We start from the raw sequence: 20,651 nt of genomic DNA, 5'->3' as shown, positions 1-20,651 counted from the left end.
CCGAAGGGACCTAACGAGGTGCGGGTTGCGGTGCGGAGGGCTCCCTTCTCCAGCCACCAGGAGAGGTGACAGACCTGGCCCAGGAGAGGGGGCAGAGAGGCCAAATGGGAGAATGGGCATCCCCGAGCCCCCGAGGCGGGCTTCCGGGGCCACCCCCACCCCCCCGACGGGCCTCCGCGGAGCCCGTATAGTGATCTGCGCTGGAGCCCAGCCCGGCGCTCCCAGGTGTTCCCGTCGGGAAGGGGCTGTGTTGTCTGAGGCCACGGAACCCAGCACATCACCCTAGGGAGGGGGAGGCCTACCACTCACCACCCAGGGAGACCTGAAGGCGGCGAGCTTGGAGGAGGCATGTTCTCCCACGCGGGGTGCACAGGTGGGGAGGGGACTGTGAGTCCCCGCGGAGGACACCAGGCTCCCGTGGCATTGCAGGGGCACTGGGCACATGCCAGCAGCCTGGTCCAGTGGTTCAGATTTGACTGGTTTCTGAGGAAGGGGGCCCAGGATACGTAATCTCTGAAGGGGAGACGCTGAGCACCCAGGGGTGGAGACGTTTGGGGCTCTGTGCTGCCGTGGTGCCATGGGGGGAAGAGAGTGAACTGGGGACCTTTGGGCCTAGGAGCCAAAAAAGGCGAGCGAGCCCCAGGCTTGGAGTGAGAGCCAGGGGCCAAGAGGCAAAGACCCTGGCCCTCTGAGGCCTCAGCTTCCTGCCTGCATATCAGGGCAGGCACAGTGGCGTCCTGCCTCTCGAGGCTGCCACACTCCTTGGCTAACGGCCCCTTCCTGCATCCTCCTGGCCAGCAACGCAGCACCTTCAGGTCATTTTTGTTCTGACCCTGGCCTCCCTCTTTTTTTTTTTTTTTTTTACTGTTTTTTTTGTTTTGTTTTGTTTTTTTCCAGTCTTTTTTTGCCATTTCTTGGGCTGCTCCCACGGCATATGGAGGTTCCCAGGCTAGGGGTCGAATCGGAGCTGGAGCCACCAGCCTATGCCAGAGCCACGGCAACGGGGGATCCGAGCTGCGTCTGCGACCTTCACCACAGCTCACAGCAACGCTAGATCCTTAACCCACTGAGCAAGGGCAGGGATGGAACCCTCAACCTCATGGTTCCCAGCTGGATTCGTTAACCACTGCACCACAACGGGAACTCCCTGCCTCCCTCTTTAAAGGACCTCTCTGAGCATCGGGCCTACCTAGGTCATCCAGGATGTTCTTCCCATCTTGAGAGCCTTAATTTTCTCAGACCTACAAAATCCTTTTGCCCCCTAAGGCGACAAAGTCATAGATCCCAGGGATTAGCCCTTGGACATCTTTGGGGGCCATTATTCTGCCTACTGTGGGAAGATCTGGAGACTATCTGAGAAGAGCATTCCAGGCAGAGTGAGCAAAGGCCCTGAGGCAGCTACACGCCCAGCATGTCCGAGCAGGGAGGTGAAGGTGACCGGAGCGGAAGCAGCAAGGGGGAGAGTGGTTAGAAATGAAGCAGCGGGTGGGGACTGCCAAGGGCTTGTAGGCCTTGTAAGGACTTTGACCTTGACTCAGGGTTAGGCCACGGAGGGTCTGAGCAGACTGACGTGACCTAACACTCACTTTAAAGGATGGCCCTGCCTGCTGAGCCGAGACAGGAGCAGGGGCAGAAGTGATGCAGGTGAGAGCCGAGGGCGGCCCAGGCCAGTGAAAAGGGACTGGGCTTGGGAAAGTGACACCAGCAGGACTTCCTGGCAGACTGCGTGTAGGTGTGGGCTTTGGGTTGAGCAGCTGACGGGGAGGTATTGTCACAAAGACACGGGATTGGGGAAGGTCCAGTGTTGGAGATGTGGAGCCCGAGGTGTTCCTGAAATAACCCAGGGGAGGCTTGGAGACGTATGGTCAGGCCACTCAAGATGGCTCTTCTCTTGCTCTCTCTACATCCGCTGCCCGACCTGTACCTGCTTCACCCATACCCGCGCTCAGGACTGACCTACCTGCAGACCTGCACAGGCCCCAGCTGCTGATTGTTTTTATCAGCGGGCTGTGAGGGGCGTGCCTTGCTGGTTTCTCTGCTAACTGGCACGCTAACCTGAAGTCAATTCCGCCTCTGACTGGCAGGCTCCCCTTCCTCTCTGGAGCAGAGCAGTGCCACTGCCCTGTCCTGCCCACGCCCGCGGTGGCTCGTCGCTCCAGGACGTTGCTGCAGACATGTAAGCTCCCCCATCCATGACACCACTGCCGTATGTGTCGCTGACTCCAGGCTTTCTTCAGTCTTGTAGCCAGGCCAGCACAAGGCCTTGTAGGCCTGCGGGGTGCAGCCGACGGGAGAGGTGGCGGGATGAACGCGTCTGGGATTCTGGGAGAGCACTGGGTGGAGACAGTCGGGTGGAGTCTGGCTTGGACCTGTGTTGAAAGCCACAAGCCTGGGTGACATCTCCCAGGGAGTGAGTGTGGACGAGGAGATGGCAGGGCCAAGGACCGGGCTGGGGGCCTCCAATCTGGCGTTTAAGAGGTGGAGGGGTGACCAGGGAGGCCTGAGGAAGCCCAGGACAGTGGGTGTCCTGGGAGCTGTGACAGTGTGGTGGGATGAGGGACCCCAGCGGATGCTGCTGATGGCCGGGTTCCACGAGGACTAGGAAATGACCGGCCATTTGGTGACCTGGACGCCTTCAGAGAAGAACAGTTCAAACGGGGGCTGGGGTGGCAGGTCTCTGAATCAGAGGGGAAGTGGGGTGCTGTGGGAGAGCGGGGGTGGGGGGCAGAGACGGTGGGTCTGCTCAGAGGTCCCCGCGATGCTTGGTCTGGCACAGGTGAGACTCACCAGGCGGGGAGGCAGGCCCTCCAGCCGCCCAGGTGTGGGTGGTGAGTGGGCAGCAGGCTGAAAGCAGCAGGTCAGAGACTACAGGTGTGGAGGTGAGAGAGGCCAAGGGAGGTGACGGTGACTTGCAGCGGGTGACCAGACCCTGGGGTTTCAGACAGCGGGGGGGACAAGCCCTCCAGGGGTAGGGGACCAGGGGCCCAGCGGACTCAGGAAATCGGAGGCAATGAGCTGGATAACAGCAGATGCAGGCAGAGCGGCCTCCTGCTGCCACGGGGTGGCCAAGGTTTGGGGAGTGACCGTGGAGGGGGCGGGGTCTTGGGGAAGCAGACGCCAGGAGTGTGGCAGGGTCAGGACGCCAAGTCACTAGAGCAGTGTGGGAGTGGCCGTGAGCCAGGAGTCGAGTCAACATCATACCAGGAGGAGGCGCCTGTGCGTACCTGCGTGGAGGGGCGGCAGGTGTGATCCCGTTAAGGGGGGAGGGGGGAGAAGGCGGGGCGGGCCAGGGCCGAGGAGGGGCGTCGTCAGCGCGGCAGGACCATCTCCAGGAGGTGCAGGGATGGCAGATGGCCGGCAGGGGGCGCCAGGTCCTCGGAGGACAGAAGATTCCGGGCAGGGCCAGACCGACACTCTCAGAGGACCCATGGGGAGCCCCCAGTGAGCCGGGGCAGCCCCGGAATCTGCATTACCACCAAGTTCCCAGTGACTGCAGGCTGCCCCTCTAAGGCTCTGCTGTGACCACCTCGTTAAAACAGGAAGTGAGTGGTCCCTTGGCCAGGACCTGGGGATTCCACCTGGGTGGGCTGTGGGCGGATGCAGCAGCAGCCAGCCCCACACCCGAGTCGGGGGCCAGGACGGTGGCAGGAGTGGCCTGCGGTGGCCAGCTCAAGCTTGCCTTTTGCCATCACCATACAGCATGCACCAAATGGTGCTGATACCAAAGATTTGTGGTGCGAGCCTTTAAGAGCAAGCAAGGGGCTTCAAAGAGGGCTGGCCTCCCTGCCCACAGCGACTCCCAGGTAGAGACCCTGAGAAAGGCGGATGAGGGTGGGAGACAAACCACCAGGCGGCGCACAAGGGCTGCGGGGGGTCACACGGGGGTGTCCCCGCCAGAGGCAGTAGGAGGCATAGGGGAGGAGGCAGCCTCAACTCAGCCCCAGATTCAGCGTGGCGACGTAATCTGGGCACCCTCCAGGGGCCTAGCCAAGGAGCCCCCTGGTCCCGGGGTCCCCTTCTAGGAGTGGACCAGTGCCTTGTGGGTGTCCAGCCCTGGGCTCAGAAAGGACTTGGGGAAGGCGTCACCTCCAAGAATGTTTGGTGAGGCTGGGGTCTGGCGGGCAGATGGGCCTGGGGTGGCAGCAGGACCAGCCAGTGGATCTGACAGACAAAAAATGGGCTGGCTCTGGCTCCTCCAGGACCTGGCTCTGCCTCTGTTCCGTCACCAGCCTGGTAGCACAGAAGCCAAGGCGGGGTGGGGTGGGGGGTGCTGCGTGCCCAGCAGTCCCAGGGTGCAGTTTTACTTTTTATTTTTGAAAGCCCCTGAGTGGCTGGCAGTTTGGGAGGCCAGGCTGGGGAATGGGGAGCCCGTGGAGCCAGCCAGGACCCTGTGCAGCCAGCCACTGGCCTGGTGTTGGGGTGGGGGGAGTGCCGGGGGGGGGGGGAGGGCGATGCCACCAGAGGACGGGGTATGGCTGCCCCGCCCCCACCCCGTCATGCCTCCAGAAGGGAGGCCACCTCTTCTGCCCCGTGACTCATCTTCTGGGGGGAGGGCCCCCTTCCTTACAGCACCCAGGGCAGCGGATGGAGGGCTCGGGGCTGCCCAGTTCCCGTAAGGCCTCCTGGACCTGCTTCCTCTTCTGCGGCAGCAGAACGTCCTCCTCCCTCAGCTGCGCTAGAGGAAAGGTCGAGGTGCTGCTGGCCGGGCCTCTCCTGATGCCCCCCTGCCCACCCCGGGCTCCCCCTCGCTCAGATGGAGGCCTCCGCCCCACCCCACCGTGAGCTCCTCGGCTCTGCTGTCTCTGCTCTGGCCCTGCCCCGTGTGGGGACGGTTTGGCCCAGCTGTGATCAAGCGACGGTCCCAACTCCGACGCGGGCTCCACCTGCTGTGGTCACACCTGTGTCCCAGGGCCCCGCCAGCCCTGTGGGGAGGTGATGCCAGGCGCTGGGGGCGGCTCTGGGGCCCTGGGTCCACACACTGCCAGGGGCAGAGGCCCCTGTGACTCAGGCAGGCAGGAAGGAGGCCCACGGCCTCTGCCCACAGGTGGCAGCAGTTCTGCTGCCATACGCCCCCCATGCCTCCACCCAGCCTGGCACACAGCGGGGTGCTGAGGCGAGTCTGGGGGAGCCAGGCTGTGTGATGGCGAGGGGCACTCCCTCTCCCCCACGGTCCCAGTCACTGCCCACCCCTCCGGGGCACTGCCGTGGAAACCGCGCTGCTGACTCAGGGCATGCAAAGCTGGCCGGGTCAGGCCCCAGTGAGGAAGAGGCCCTCTGCCGCCCCTTTGGGGGTGCTGAGTGTGTGGGTGTCTGGTGGGGGTGGGGCAGGAAGGGGAAGGCACTCTTCAAACCACTGGGCCTTGGGCCGTGTGGAGAGGGCTAAGCTTGGAGCAGAGGGAGCCCCGGGTCCTGGCACGTCCCCTGGGGGGGGGGGGGCAGCCGGAGGGAGCAGGGAGGAGGGGGTGGTGTGTGGGCTTGGTTTGAGGAAGAGGAAGTGAGGGCTCCCCCCCCACACCGCCCCCTGCGGCCACCGGGTGGGGGTGGGGATTCCCCAGCGGCCCCTCCCCACTCCCACTGTCACAAAGGCTGGATTTGAGGAAGAAAGGGCCTCGAGCTGGGTTCAGAAAACAGGGCAGAACGAATCCTCGTCCAGAGCCGAAGGCGTGGGGGTGGGGTGAGCCTGGGACCCAGGGCCCCCTGGCCTCAGCGTTTGGACTCTCCGCCAGCCCAGAGGCTCAAGCTTGGGCATCACCCGCTCTGAGCCTCAGTTTCCTCCTCTGTAAAGTGGGGTAAGAGTATGGGCTTGGGAGCGGGAAGAAGCCAGGCAAGGAGGTGCCAGGCCAAGCCGCTGCCAGCCCCTGTCCTCCTGCAGGAAGGGCTGGACTCCCTGGCAGCTTTCCAGGGCCAGGCTGGCACAGACTGGGGCTTCAGAGCCTTAGAGCTGCTTGTCTGGGTGAGGAGGCTCTCCTACAGCCAAGGGGGCCCTGGGGTGGCCACACCTCCCAGGCCACTGCAAGTTACTTTTTTTTTCTTTTTTGCCCCCCCCCCCAGGCATATGGAGTTCCCCGGCCGGGGATCAGATCCAAGCCATAGTTGCAACCCTCACTGCCGCTGCGGTAATGCCGGATCCTTTAACCCACTGTGCTGGGTCGGGGACCAGGCCTGCATCCTGGCGCTGCAGAGATGCCGCCGATTTCACTGCACTACAGAGGGAACTCCAAGTTACTATTTTGATGGCACATGTTCCCTTCCCACAATAGTAGGCTGGAGGGGGGAGGGGTCTACCCACCTCCCCCACGAGAGTGCAAACAGGCCCCCAGGCTCCCTGGAGCCACCTCTCACAAACCTGCACGCTGGTCCAAGTTCCAGCCAAGACCAGGACCCCCGGGTTGTCCCAAAGAGCATCTTTATTCACAGCAAAGGACGTCACCATAGCAACACACTTGCATTCCCTGAGAACTTTTCCCTTATTCACTTTCCTAGCTGTGTCTTTGCAGAAAGAAAAACAGAAGACAAAACACACCCCACGGGCCAGGTGTGCGGAGCTGGGCTGGTGGGAGTCGGGCTATGCAGGAGGTGGGCGGGGAGAGGCCAGGGGCCACGACATATAAATACACAGCGTGTCAGACATTGCCATCCGCTTTAACACAAAAATTATCCCAAGTTTGGCTTCTGCTTTTTCTGATCCACAGAAAAGATAAAATAACACCCTCCCCCAGCCCCGAAAACAAAGACAAAAACACCCTACTTTTTACCCAGCCCCTTTCCGAAAACAAGCACAGTAAAAAATACTGTCACAATATTTACAGACACACCCACTATGGGCGACTTTCTCTCTACTTGGGAGAGGAGATAAAACCCTCAGCTGACTCCCCGTCACAAAGGGAAGAGGGCTGAGAGGCCAGGGAAGACCCCTGCCCGGACAGCGCTGCACTTCACCCGGCGGCAAGACCACCGCGGCTGCTGTTCCTCTGAGCCACGGTGCCCAGGCCAGAGCTCGGGGGTGGGCAGGGGGCTCGGGCCACACCTCCCAAGACCCAGCTTCCTGGCCCTGAGCCTGGTGAGTGGTCCTGGGGGCTCTGAGGCAGACGCAGGACCCCAGGGTGCAAGTGCCCGCAGAGGCAGGCCTGTGCTCAGCAGGAAGAAAAGGCGCGTGCACATCTGGTCCCCATGCTGCCCCAAAGACCCCAGAGTCATAATAAAACCGCTGTCCGAGGTCAGTGTGACTTAACAATCCTCCCGGGGTGGAGCAGGGAAAGACAGACGGGACCGGGCCTGCCCTCGGCAGAGCAGAGCTGCCCAGCAGTCTGCTGCACGGACAGGCACACGGTACACACACAGGCACAGCCCTGAGAGAGCCTCAAATGCCAAGGCCAGGGCGGCACAACAGGGGTCCCCGGGCCCTTTGGATACCAGGGGTGCCCAGGGACCGGGTTTCAGCCATAATGGCTAGAAGATGGCAGTGTGGGGACACCAGGGTGTGTCCGGGTACAGGTGGCAGTGGATGGAGCGGAACCTGTGGGGACAGAGTGGGGGGCTGGTCTGTGGGGGGTGGGGGTGCTGAGTTCACAGCACGGGGGCAGGCGCCCTCCTCCACCCGCGCAGGCTCCTGGGGGCACTGCTGAGTCATGCTGCTTGGCGGCAGCAGACCCCCAGGGGACCCTACAGAAGCCCCGCCCCTACCTGGGCCTCAGGTTCCTCACCTGGATGGGTCCGCCTCCACTGAGAAAGGCCCCTTAATGTGGACGGCATTCCGCTTGTTTTCAAACATGCCATAGCTCAAGGTCACCTGCAGGGAGAGGGACAGAGTGATGCCAGGAGGGTCCCAGTGCCTCCCCCCCCCGCCCGGCTCCGCCCACGGCTCGGAAGGAGGGAACAGCCTTGCCTTCCGCCCACCCTCGGACCAAGGAAGATCCACGCTCCCACTGCCCACACCCCCGGGGAGTAAAAGTCCACAGGGGCTTCGGCCGGGGCTGGCAGTGTCATTAGCTGTGACCAGAATCTCTGCGGACACAGGGAAGACCCAAAAAGCAGAGCAGGGGTCCCGCTGAAGGCAGAGGCGGAAAGGATGGACGACAGGACTTAGGCGGGGGCGCACCGGTAGAGGGATCCGTGTGTGGGTGGCAACCGACAGTAGGGTCTTTGGTGACCTATTTAACACAGCGGTCCCACCTTCTTCCCCCCCGCCTTCCTCCCCCCCACCTTCCCCCCCTCCTCTCCCACCCCATTTCACTCCTCTGTCCCGGCTGCCCCTTCCTTCCTCTTCCAGCTGCTGCTTTCCTAAGTCCCAAGTCCCTTCCCAGGCCCCCGGGAGGCGCACCTGCTCATGGAGCTCGGAGATGGGCACCTGCTGCAGGTTCTCCAGGTGGGAGTGGAAGAGCCCGCTGCGGATGAGGGGCACGCCCAGCAGAGCCTCCACGATGTAGCCAATGGTACAGTCGTCCGGCAGCCGGATCCGCTCGGCCGTGCTCATGAAGTGGCCTCCGCTGTGGGAGGGAAGGACCAGGCGGCCAGAATGAGCAGAAGTGGGGGGCTGGGCGGGACCCCGCCAGACAGAATGTCACATGGAGCTCTTGGTCAAGCTCCGGAGGAGGCGGACATGCCCAGCGGAGCTCGCAGCCCCGTCTGTGTCCCTCACACGCTCTGGCGCCTGGCTGCTCCCGCCCACCTGAGCCACAGGACGGCCCCCTCCTCCGCTCCAGCCTGATGATTCTCTGCAAGGAGGGGGTTACCAGGTGCAGGAAGGGGTCCTCCCCGACCTGGGTGCTGACCACCCTAGTGACTGGTGGGCGGTGGTGGGGTCAGCTCAACCTACCCGTGCACATGAGGTCGGGAACACTGCTGCTGGGAAGATGAACCAAGCCAGGCCCCTCGGTGTGGTGACCTTGCCACGTGGGGCGGGCCCACCTGTGCCCCAGTGCACTCACCTGGCCCATGGGCTCATCTTCAGGGCCAGCCCTCGGCTGATGCAGAAGCCTGCCCCGCCGGTGGCAAACCAGAAGTGGACCGGCCGCTGTGGGAGAGGGAGCGTGGTGAGACTCCCAGACCCCACTGCCAGGCTGCGGGGGGGGGGGGGGGGGGGGCGCCGCCCCTCCAACCCCCGCGGCACAGGCCTGTGTGGCTGGAACACTCACCACCTTGGTCTCGCTGACCCTCTCTGTGGCCTGGATGGGCCTGTCCAGGCTGGGCTTGCCCAGGTAGATGTCCTGTGTGTGCGGGTAACTGGCCAGCAGCCTCAGCAAGGCCCGCACGTTCACGTAGTTATCATCATCCACGTGGCAGAACCACCTGGCAAGAGGCAGGCCGTCAGGGCGCCGTGCCGGGGCGGAGCGGGCTGGGGGGCGGGGGGCGCAGCCGGGGCAGGAGCCCTGCGAGGGGACGGGGACACCGCTGGGCCCCAGCCAAAGGCCGGCACTCACTTTCTCCCGGATTCGATGAAGCGGTCGTACTCCACGGCCATCTTGCAGGACAGCGCCTGGCGGCTGTGGGCGGCCGAGCAGTTAGTATTGACCACGTTGCCTGCGGACAAGGGGAGGGGCTGTGAGTGGGTCCCAGCCGATGGCGAGAGAGCCGCCGGGGCCTGGGCTCACACAGCAGGCCCCGGAGAGCAGAGCAAGATAAGGGGGTAGCAGTCGGTCCCCGGGCAGACTGCCCCAGGTTCAAGCTGGGCGAGCAGCAGCGGCCTCCCGACTCAGCCCCTCGCAGGACCGGGACCCAGGCCTGGCGAGCCCCCCGCCCCCCCAGCGTAGCCCCTCCCAGGCGCCCCGCCCCGCCCCGCCCCCGCCCATTCAGGCAGCTTTTCCCAGCACCAGCCACCTGTTGCCGCCACAGCAGCTCAAAGGGCCCTGGGAGCTGAAAGGGCCTCATTTGCATGAAAATTGGGTGAGGGGGGGCGAGTGGGGGGGGCGGGGCCATGAGCAAACCCGTTGAGTAAACTGCCCTCCCAGGCCCGTGGCCTCGGTGACCTCTCCAGAGGGGAGGGTTTCCAGGAAGTGGAGCCCCCCTCCCTCCCCACACGCAGGGCTCACCCGTGCGCTTGGCCAGGGCTTCATCTTCCCCGTCCGTGAAAATGAACGTCTGCAGGGAAAAATACGGCCTTGAACAGGCAGTCATCGTGGGGTCCAGGGCTGGGCACCCTGCAGCTTCACAGGACCCTCCGTGGCGCCGATGCCCCACCCTTCTCTGAGCCTCAATTTCCCCACGGGCAGCATGGGGCTCGAGTGCCCAGCCTGAGGAGATGTGGGCCAGGGGCTCAGGAAGAACCCCCTCTCCACCTGGGCAGCTGGGCCCAAGGTCACCTGGCAGCTGTGCCGGCACGAGCCAGGTGGGGCGCCCCGCCCACCCGCCAGGTAACCGGCTCCCCGCCCGCCCCACGCACCTGGCGGGGCACACACCCTTATTGACACAGCGGCCGGCCTCTGGGAGGGGCAGAGGGCGGTGGGGGGACAGGCGGAGGAGGTTGGCTTTGGGAAGCCAAGTCTCAATCAGTCGGGGACAAAGGCTTTTGCTGGGCGGCTGCCAAGCCCTGGCGGACAAAGGGCCCGGAGGGAGGGTGAATCACCAGGCATTGTCCGCCAGCTTTGTCCTGGGCCGCGCGAGGCAGGGGAACTCGGCCGCGTTAAGCGGGAGTGGCCGCGCAGCGCATTACCATACAGCTGGCCTGGTTAACTGGGCCGGGCTGGGCGCAAGGTCCGGCGGGCAGAGGTGCAGCCACAGCCTGCAGAGTCCCCCGGGCTGGGCCCTCAAGCTGAGGCCCCCCGCACCCTGGCCGTGTGACCAGCCAGCAGAGCCGGTCACTTTCACTGAGCCAAAGCATCCTCCAGGGTTCTAACGAGACTCCAACGGTCAGCAAGGTCGAGGCAGGAAACCGCACCTGCTCCAGTGCAGGGATCAGCGCCCCCAACGCCCCGCCCGCTGCTCAGGCAAGGAAATTCGGGCGTGCAGACCGGCCTCCCTCAAGGCCACATCAAGGCTCCACCTGTGCCAGCACAGGGCTACCTCTGCCAGGATCGCTCCGCGGAAGCGGGGGGGGGGGGGGGGGGGGGGGGGGGACAACGAGGAGGGGCCAGGAGCTGCCGGCGCCCGCCTGGGCCCGTCGGCACACGGGGAGGAATGTTCCTTCCTCTGCCCGGCCCGCCCAGCGCGTGCCGCCCCGTGCACCCAGGCGTGGCTGAGTGCAAAGCCAGGGGCCCGGGAGAGGGTGCTCTGAGCACAGGCCGCAGGAGACCCCCCCACCTCCTCGCCCACCAGGGCTCGGTCTCCTTCTGGGAACAAAAACGTCCAAGGTTAGATCCAGCATGTGCAGGCCTGGCACACATTACACACCCGGGGACCTGGGGGCCGCTCTCGACTGGCAGCCCCAGCTCCTTGCCTGGCCGGACCTCACACCTGGGCACACGTTCGGCAGAGACAACAAGCCGGGTGAGCCCAGACAGAGCTAAGCGGGTGGCAGACTCCTTCCTCACCATTTCGGCACATGCACCCTCTCCTTCCAGAGCAGACACCCCAGGGCGGCCCGCACGCACAGACTCGCATCCAGCCCCCCACCTGCTCCCCAGCACCTCAGCCCAGGAATGCCGTGGGAGGTTGAGGCCGGCCCGTGCAGACGCCCTGTTGCCGCCACTGGATTAAAAGGAAAATGCTTTCTTAATGAGATCAAGCGAGGCCTGTTCTCCCGCGCTTTGGTGGTGTCCTAAAAACCCAGCCCCAGGCTACGGAGATTAAAGTCACCTTTGTTCAGAGAGCAGCACTAGGAGGCGGAGGCGCGGGGCTGCGGGGGTGTGAGGGTGCCGGGCCTCCTGTCTCCCCACGTCAGAGCAACCAGGAGAGGAGGGGATGGAGGGGCTGCCCGCCGTGGGCCTCCCCGGCTGCTCAGACCTCAGTTTCCCCCCCGTGCAACGGGGTAACCAGGGCTCACAGGTGCCCCCTTCTTTCATCTAACAGCCCTGGGAGGAGGACACGTTAACCACCAAGTGCACAAGTGGGGAAACTGAGGCCCTGAAAGGGACAGCCCCCCCGTCTCAGGGCACACCCTGAGACAGGGCTGGTACCAGTCCACCCCAGCCATGCCCTCCAGGGACCAAGACCACCCCCCCATCCCGCCCTCCCCACTTCCCTGACGAGGACAGGGCTGGAGGAGGAAGAGCGGGGCAGCGAGGGCAGCAGGGCTGCCTGAGGACGGGCGGGGGGACACCCACAGGAAGCAGCATTGTTCCTGGAGCTGCGATTCAAAGAAACACAGGATGCCAAGCTCTCCCCCCAACTATTGTGGCCGCTGTGGTGGCAGCCGAGGCAGCCTGGCCCACTGCTGGGAGGGATGGGGGAGGAACGTGTGGGCCAAAGCCCAGCCCCTCATCCTAGAACTTCAAGGCCTGTCATGGTCCGGCCTCTGCTGACCGCCCCCCACCCAAGTCACTCCAGTTGCTGGAAGCTTCTTGCACACACACCCCCCCCCCACAACCAGGCTTGTGCGCGAGATGCCCAATTGCCCTTTCTGGGCATTTTCTACTCTCAGTCTAGCTCAAATGGCACCTCCTCCAGGAAGTCCCCCCTTCCCTGACGTGGGTCAGATGCCCACTTTCAGCTCGCACAGCCTCTCTGGGTTTCCCCCGCTGCAGCCCTGACTTCCTTGAGTCTCCCCCATTAGACTGGCTCTGAATCACTGCACAAGGTTGGGAAAGAAGGACCCTCCGCTGAAACAGTTTCAAGGACCCCTTCCCCCATACACTCTAAGAGGGGCTCTTGCTTGCGGTGACACATGCACTGATCAACCATCAGGGGCAGGGACAGATTCCGCCTCTCCTGGGTGGGGTCGGCTGGCAAGAAGGACACGTGAGTGGCCCTTCACTGGGGAGCTCAGGGTCCAGGGAAGTGATGGTCCCCGCCCTGACTGAGAGTGCCCCCTGGCTCACTCCCCACATCTCCAGGTTTTGCTAGTCCTCTTTGCCAACCCCCTATTGGCAGGGCAATGCTTGCCCCATTTCAGAGTCTCGGAGGAGACTGAGGGTCAGAGAGGCCCTAGGTCTTGCCCATGGTCACCTAGCTTGACTGAGACCACCTGAGCCCCACTGACCATATCCCCTTTGCTGGACAAAGCCTCCAGAGTTCAAAAAGAGAGGTGCTCAGAGCTGATGGCAGCCCAGAGGGGGCTGAACACTGGCAAAGGTCACACAGCAGGGAGGCAGAGTTCTAGGGGGTGGTGCCTGGCTCAGTGACTGTGCCCCACAAGTGCTGTGACTCGGGGACATGGGGGGGGCCACAGGCCCTCATCGCCAGGCAACCTGAGTGGCCAGCACGCCGGCGGCGGTTCCCATGGAGCACATAGCTGCACACAAGAGGCCGGACGCCTTTCTCCACTGGAGAAAGGGGCTTTGTTACCTTGCCCAAGCGGCCGGCGTGAGAGCCGCCCGGCGCTGGGAATCCTAACGGCCCCGGCAGCCAAACAAAACCCTCGGCCCCCGCGGCCCCCTCCCACCAGCCTGCTGAGCCCCTGGGAAAGGGACGCTGTGTTCCCGGGAGGCTGCCACGGGGTTTCCAGGGCCCCCTCCCCACGCTTGGACCAGATAGGATCCTGCCCCTCAGTCCCCATCATGACCTCACCAGAGCCCTGCCCCCAAAGAGGGCTCAGCCAGGCCAGAAGATCCCCAGACCTCAGGGGTGTAAACAAAGAGGAAGAGGGGTGGGGTATCCTCCAAGCCCTCACCCCAGTGAAGGGTCCTTCGCCCTCACCCCAAATGCCCAGCTGGTCCCTTGAATCTCCCAGCTCAGGGATGTTCCCCTCACCCCCACCCCTCCCCAAGCAGGGCTCACACTCTGCCCTGGTCCTGCCCCAACCCAACCGTCCTGCTGCAGCCGGAGGGCGATTTTCAAAGTGGGGTGTGTCTTTATTATGTGTGTGTAGGAAGTTGATGCTTGACTAGGATGTGCAAAAGGTTCCAGGCTCTGGAGACTTCTGCGCTGCGGAGAGAGAGCCCCCGAACCCAGAAACCTTTCTTTCTCTTGAGATGTACTCCCCAGGGCCCACCCATGCCCACCCCCCAACTCCGGAATACCGTCAGTAATGACTTGTCCCCCATCCCATGGGGGACGGGACTGGCCCTGTGCTCCGGGGACCTAACCTAAACAGTCAGGATCTCCTGGCCTGGCTGAGTCCTGTTTTGGGTCCTGGGTGGATGCCCCATGCAGAATCTGCTTTGGGAGGTTTGGGGAGTGTAATTCCCTATAAATGCATTCCAATGTTTGAGGGGCAAGAAGCACCACAGTGCACCAGCCCCAGCACTGGTGCCTGGGGTAGGGTCCGTGCAGGCCACTCAGGGCCCTGGAAGTTGGGGTGGGGGGACCAGATCCCCACTCCACTTCCACAACTGTATGGGGAGAGTGGCCACACCAGGCAAACTAGGCTGTAGGTGGATGGACTGGCATGACTGGCCCCCACACAGTCCCAGTGGCTGGACAGAGATGCAGCCTGGCGCCCATGGGATGCTGCCACCAGCTGGACAAGAGGGCACCTCGTCCCCTGCCCACCTGCCCAGGTCTCGGGGGCTCACCATCTCCTTGTGGCGGGAGATCCATGTCTCCAGCAGCAGGTCGAGACGCGCGCGGTGAAACTTCTTGGTGGTCTTGACCGCGATGAAGACGTCGTGCGGCGCGAGTGGCTCCAGGGGCCGAGGAAGGCCGTCGGCAGGGCGGTGGACGCCCCCGGGCGGTGAGCCCGCGTCTCGACGAGCGCGGGTCAGCAGGCTGAAGTACTCGGACAGACTGTGCACCTCGCGGACTAGCGCTGGCGCAGCCGCCGCCTCCAGCCCGGTCGCCGGGGCCGCCCCCGAAGGGCCCGCCAGGCTCCGCAGCGCGCGCCGACCGCGCTCAGCGGGTACCGGGGGCGGCGGCGGGTCGGCCGTGAGCACCAGCAGGCAGGCGAGCAGCGCGCCCGCCAGCGCCAGCAGCAGGCGTCGGCCGCAGCGCTTGAGCATGGTGGGGTGGCGGCCGCGCGGTGCGCCCTACCCCGCGCGCCCTGCCCGGCACACCAGCGTAGAGGACCTAGCGTCCAGCGGCACCGACAGCAGGGAACTGCCCGTGCCCCGGGCTCTTAAACCTCCCCAGAGTGGCTCCGCCCCCTGAGGGCGGGGGATGGCCTTAGGCCCCGCCCTCTGCGCGAGTTCACTGGCTCCCGGACCCTGGGGCGGGGCCTCACCGGGTTACCCCCCGACGCCCGGCAGCGCCCACGTGGGGCCGCAGCTGGGGTCTGGGAACTGCAGGGCGGGCGCCGTGGGCTCCCGCCCCCTGTGCGCACGTGCACGCCGGGCCCCGCCTGGATCGCCCCCAGCAGGCCGCCGGGGGGCGTGGGGATTTGGGCCTGCCCCGCCCCAGTGACTCTAAAGGGGAAACCCGAGCGCCGGCTGGAGCTGTACTGGGCTTCTGGCTGGCAGAGGGGCGCGCCCTCGGCGCTGTGACCGGGATTCTGGGACAGGGACTTAGGGCTCAATTTACCCGCGGGGGCCGTCCTTACTTCCTCGCTGTGCACTTCCCCTCCCCAAACCCAGCTTCCTACCACAGGGCCGGTGCCAGCCAAGTCACAGGGTCTGCACCTGCGTAGAGCAGCGCGCTCCAGGTAACAGGGTCTGCACCTGCGGAGACCTGCGCTCTCGGTGCAGAGCAGCTGTTATTAATATCGAGAAGGAACTTAGTCACCTGAGCACGAGGTTCCTGGGAGAAAGCACCTTATAAATTCCCTCCCTAGGCCTCGAGCTAATTTCCTCGTCACGGCCCCACGTCGGGGGGGTGGGCGGGGGACTGGTCCCCAGAAATCCTTGGGCGCCCAGGGTGAGAAGAAACCGATAGCGCCCCTCGTCGCGCGGGATGAAAGGCGGCCTTCTGTCCCATTTGGTCCTTCTCCACTCGGGCCAGATGTGGCCCAGCTGTGCCCCGCCCCGCCTCCCCGGCACACGGCGGGCCCCAGGCCCCCGGCCCTTCCCACGGGCCGGGCCGGCCCACCGCACGAGCTGGGGCGACAGGAATGCGTGCCGGCTGCCCAGGTTGAGGGTGAGGGGCGAGGAAGTGGCCAAGGGCCCCATGCCGAGAAATTCAAGTCTCAGCCCCTGCCTACAGCCGCTTCCGGAAGCGCAGCTAGGGGTGGCTCTCCGCTTGGCTGCTCCTCGTCCCCTTCCCTTCCCTCCTAAGCAGCCTCCCAGCGACCACCGTGGCTTAACCAGTCCCCCGCTTATGGCTCACTCTGCCCGGTGGCCGCGGGCTTCACAGCAGCTCCCCTTTCGTGGTCCCGCTCCCTCCACCTGAATGTCCACCGCTGAAGAACGGGAACACAGTAGGTGCTCTATAAAGATTTACTGTGTGAATGTCTGGTCCAGTTTCCAGACTTGCGCCCAGGGGGCCTGGCCCATTTGTTCTTCAGGCCCCTGCCCCTCTGATGGGGTGTTGGGGAGTGAGAGTTCCCAGGCCTCTTCCTGTACCCGCCTCCGAGGTAATTAGCAGGCACCACCTCAGGCAGGCAGATGCCAGAGCAGATGGTGCTACTGGGTCCAAGTGACAAGACTCCCATAGAGTCACCTCCTGCCATAAACCCCTCCCCCATCAGCCGGAGCCCAGCCTGGGAGCCTTTAGTCAGCTGAAGGGGTGGGGGTGGGCAGGGGAGAAATGGACCTGAAGGCTGGCAGACGGTCAGCTCCAGCCTCTCATCTGAAAGGTCTCTGTGCCCGCGTGTCCCTCACCCACCACCAACTCTTATCTATCCCGGGTCTGGGCTGTTTTGAGAGAGACCCTCCTCTATCCTGGACCTTTTTTTTTTTTTTTTTTTTTTCCATCCGGCTGAGGCATTCTAGTTCCCAGGCCTGGACCAGCGCTGGAGCCTTAGCCCACGGTGCCGGCTGGGGATTGAACCCACGTCCCTGCTGCTGCAGACACACTGTCGATCACCTTGCGCTCCTGCTGGACCTGGACCTCTCGAGCAGCCTCCACCCTGGTCTCGCAGTCCCCAATCCACCTGCTGTACGCATTCTCCACGCAGCTCATCACACCCCCACACCCCCCGCACACACACACATGCAGATCGAAATCTTTGTGGTTCCCCGTCACCTGTGAGTTCAAGTCCTGGCCTGACGTACCTCCCAACTTGGTTCCGGCTCTGTTTCTTACTGTTCCCTGCAATGCCTCCCCATGCTCTAACAGCCCCCAAACTGTCAAGCCCTGAATCATTGCATGAGCTGTGCTCTGTCCCTGGGATTCTGTCACTGGCACCGACATTCCATGATACCCACTAGGTGCTGAGCATCCTGCAAGAGGCAGGAGGAACAGCAGCGTGCAGCCACGCCACCCCGCAGTCCCACCTGGAGGTCCTGGGAACCCACCCTTCCATGGCCCCCACCCAGGGGGCAGGACTCCCTGCCCTGCGCCCCAGAGCTTCCCTGCTTTTTCCAGCTGGTGCTGCCTAGCCCTGGCTGCTGTGCTGTTGATACACCAGGAAGCGGCAGTGACGTGCCCACTGTACAGAATGCAAGTCGGGGCTCAGGAAGCTCTGCTGCATGGTACTCAGGGAGCGAGGGGGAGGAGCCACTGTACAGAGGGGTTGAGGCTCAGCCTGGCAGGGGCGTGGCCTAGATGCGACAGGGAGTGTCTGTACCACCTCTCTGAGGCCAGGCTTGGTGGGAGTGGGGGGGTCTGGGTGCAGCTGCCTGTCTGGGAACAGCAGGACAAAGCTTTGCAGCATTCTTGTGGGGCCGTGGGCTTTGGCAAGAGTGATTCAATTTCTTTGCTGTCAGGAGAATGGAATTTCGTGGTGACTCCTTGAGGTCTGAAAACTGGAGAAGGGTGGCTGGCCCAGCCGCCCCTGCCCCCCTCCCCAGGCTTGGCTCCAGCCTGAGATGCTCCCCTCCCCTGCCCTCACCCTAGACCCAAAGGCCCCTTCAGGGGACCTACTGGGCCAAACAGCTGTGGGGTGGGAGCAGGGGGTGCTGGGCCCAGGAGAAGGAGGTGGGTGGGGAGGGCTGACCCGGTTGCCAGGAAGCCCCCTGGGGCCTTAGGGTCCTTGGGAATTGGGATGGGCGAGAGGCTGTGCCAGGGCCCTCCCCAGACACGGGCACGGGAGTGTAGACCCAGGCTGGGAGCTTCTGGAGAAAGACTGCTTGCTGTCTAATCCCAGAGGGGCCACTTCTCAGCTTCATGGCCTTGGACCTGGGGTATTCCTCCTCTGAGCCTCAGTTTCCCCACTCAGGACGCGAGGACCCATCTTATAAGCTGCTCATGAGTGATGAGGGCCTCGTGCTCAGGGCCAGGGGTCTGGGCGCCTCCTGGGCAGCCGACCTCCTCTCAGCACGGCCCCTCCACCCACCGCCGAGGGGAGCTGGGTGGTAGAATGACTTGAGAGCTGCCCAGCGAGGCTTGGGTGGAGATGGCGGAGGACAGGGGCCCGCGTGACCAGTGAGGCCCCCGGGGCTCAGCTCTGCCTCCCCCGTCAGGCTCAGAGGCGGTGTTGTGTACCCATCACCTGGGGCCTTCTGCAAATGGAGAGGCAGGTTCTAGCAGTCCCCTTCCCCATGGGCTCCTGGGGCCTCCCCTGGGTGTCTCTTTCCTGCGAGATCCAGGAAACATAATGGGTGAGCCATTAACTCGAGGGCAGTCACCCGAGGCAGCCCTGCTCAGTGTCCCGGGAGCAGCCTCCTCCAACCCAGCAGCAGAGCCCAGCGAGGGGAGGAAGGCACTGTCCCCAGTTCCACGAGGTGGTGGCAGGAAGGTGGAGCCAGGCAGGGGCCTCACACTGCCCTGTCGGACACAGACCTGAGAAGGCCCGTCCTCAAGGCTGCCATTGGATCGTCCTAGGAGGAGAAGTGGCAGCAGAGAAGCCCCAGACGTCAGGGTGCTGTGGGCTCGCTCAGAGGCAGGGGGTGGCATGGCCACAGTGGCCCGGAGAGGGTCCAGCCCGGAAGCTTCTGGATGAAGAGTCAGCGCTGGCAGGAGGGAGGGGAGGGAATGGAGAGGGGTTGGCTTAGATGCTGGATGCACGGGCTCCGTGGCAGCTGATTCCCGTTTTACTGCTGCCAGGGGGACGCTGCCTGTGAGAACAGACAGCCCACAGCTGCAAAGGAGCCCCCCGCCCCATCCACCTGCCTCTGCTCCGCCAGAACCCCTCACCCCTGGCCCCTGCTCTTTGTGGTCTTGGGCCAGTGCCCTTCTCTCCATGAGTCTCAGGAGCTCCCTCGACCCTACAGCAGGGATCAGGCCACCCTGGATCCACTGGGGGCTGGAACTCTGCAGACGCCAAGCCCCGCACTGTGGACCCTGAGGGCCTGGCCCTGTGGCCTGAACCCTTGGGCCTGGTGTGGTCAGAGTGGCCAAGCCAACTTTGCCTGGGTGGCTGAGCAAGGCTTTGGAGAGCCCCCTTCAAGGCCAGCCAAGTGCTGCCTTTCCCAGGAAGTCCTCCCCAAGTCCCTAGGGTTCCCCCTAGTCTGGTACTGCCCACCTAAGGGTGTAACTGCCCCTCGCCCTGCCTACCTCCCCAGTAGCCTGGGGGCTCCGTGAGGGCAGAAGTGATGCTTCGCTTCTCATCAGAGCCTGGCACAAAGTAGGTGCTCCATTATCCCTGGTTGACCAGAGGAGGAAGGGGACAGACGGACGGATGGATGTGATCAGGCAGACATACAGAGGCTCGTGAGAACAATCCTTCCCCCCAGGCCCCTCCCAGCCAGGGGAACATGCTCCCAGGGCAAGAAGGCCCGGCAGGACTGTCCGCTGAACTCAGAGCTGGCGCTGGCGGTGGGGCCTGAGGGCAGGGTCGGCCCCATAAAGGTGGCCATAGGCCACATGCCCCGGGGTACCATTCAAACTATGGGCCTTACAGGTGGGACATGGGGGTCCACAGAGGGGAAGAGGCATGCCCTTGACCCCACAGGAAGGTCGGGGGGTCTCTCAGCCTTGGGACCAGGGTTTGTGCGCACAGGGAGGGCGGCAGGCCTAGCGCTGGCAGCTGGGTTTCCTCCTGGTGGCTATGCTGGGGCCACCTTGGTCGTGGGACTGGACAGAGCTAATCTGATTTGCAGCCCACAGTGGCAGAGCCCCCCCACCAGAACCCATTACCGACGTCCTGCAGAGGCCAGACGCCCACCAGAGAGACACCAGATCCACTCCGCCCCAGCCCGCCTTTGTCTTGCCAAGAATGGCTAGTTTGTGCAGGGCAAGGGGTGGGGCATGACGGTGCTGGTGCCTGCCAGGCTCCAGGGACGGTCCCTTGCCCCAGTCATGACCCCGTGCCCATGTCGATGGGACCAGATCCCAGATGAGGCAGCTCTGGGCCGGATGGAGGTAGCAGGCGTCCGAGACTTGGCTTAAAGGAAGACCAGCTTCCTGCGTGACCCTGAGCTGGTCTGTAGCTCCCTGATCTCGGGCCCCTCCTCTGGGACCCGGAGAGCACTGTCTTCTCCCTACTCATTGAGGGGGGGACGGGACATGGCATCCCTGGGTATTCCTAGCTGCCCTGGAAGAGAGGGTGGGGAAGGTTCTGTGCCCAGGAGGGACATTTGCACCCACAGGGAGAAAAGCTGCCGCCATGGGTCCCATCTGTTCACCTGTCTGTCCACTAACACTCCCACCCAGCGGCATCCCTAGGCAGTTTTTGCATCCCTGGCTCTGGCTCCAGTGCAGTGTAGGGG

The 20,651-nt window shown here is 64.0% G+C and overlaps 1 protein-coding gene across 3 annotated transcripts in view; it reads right to left on the bottom strand.

Annotated features, from left to right (window-relative positions):
* Positions 1-6,389: 6,389 nt before the first annotated feature.
* LFNG (LFNG O-fucosylpeptide 3-beta-N-acetylglucosaminyltransferase) overlaps positions 6,390-20,651 on the bottom strand; it is a 98,418-nt gene continuing 84,156 nt past the window's right edge. The window contains exons 5-13 of one of the 3 annotated variants that reach the window (XM_047779429.1): positions 19,498-19,585; positions 14,547-18,953; positions 10,029-10,077; positions 9,420-9,519; positions 9,135-9,288; positions 8,928-9,013; positions 8,321-8,486; positions 7,704-7,789; positions 6,390-7,516 (exon numbers count right to left, since the gene is read on the bottom strand). In XM_047779429.1, coding sequence (XP_047635385.1) covers positions 7,450-7,516; positions 7,704-7,789; positions 8,321-8,486; positions 8,928-9,013; positions 9,135-9,288; positions 9,420-9,519; positions 10,029-10,077; positions 14,547-14,969 — 1,131 coding nt within the window. In that variant the 5' untranslated portion in view covers positions 14,970-18,953; positions 19,498-19,585 and the 3' untranslated portion in view covers positions 6,390-7,449. Of the gene's footprint in view, positions 7,517-7,703; positions 7,790-8,320; positions 8,487-8,927; positions 9,014-9,134; positions 9,289-9,419; positions 9,520-10,028; positions 10,078-14,546; positions 19,062-19,497; positions 19,586-20,651 lie in introns of those variants that run through there. The other 2 variants (XM_047779428.1, XM_047779430.1) reach the window with 2 other exon arrangements.

This window comes from Phacochoerus africanus, chromosome 5 (genome assembly GCF_016906955.1).
Source record: "Phacochoerus africanus isolate WHEZ1 chromosome 5, ROS_Pafr_v1, whole genome shotgun sequence".
Classification (NCBI taxonomy): domain Eukaryota; kingdom Metazoa; phylum Chordata; class Mammalia; order Artiodactyla; family Suidae; genus Phacochoerus; species Phacochoerus africanus.
Note: the sequence above shows the minus strand (reverse complement) of the source record. Positions and strands in the feature narration are given on the sequence as shown.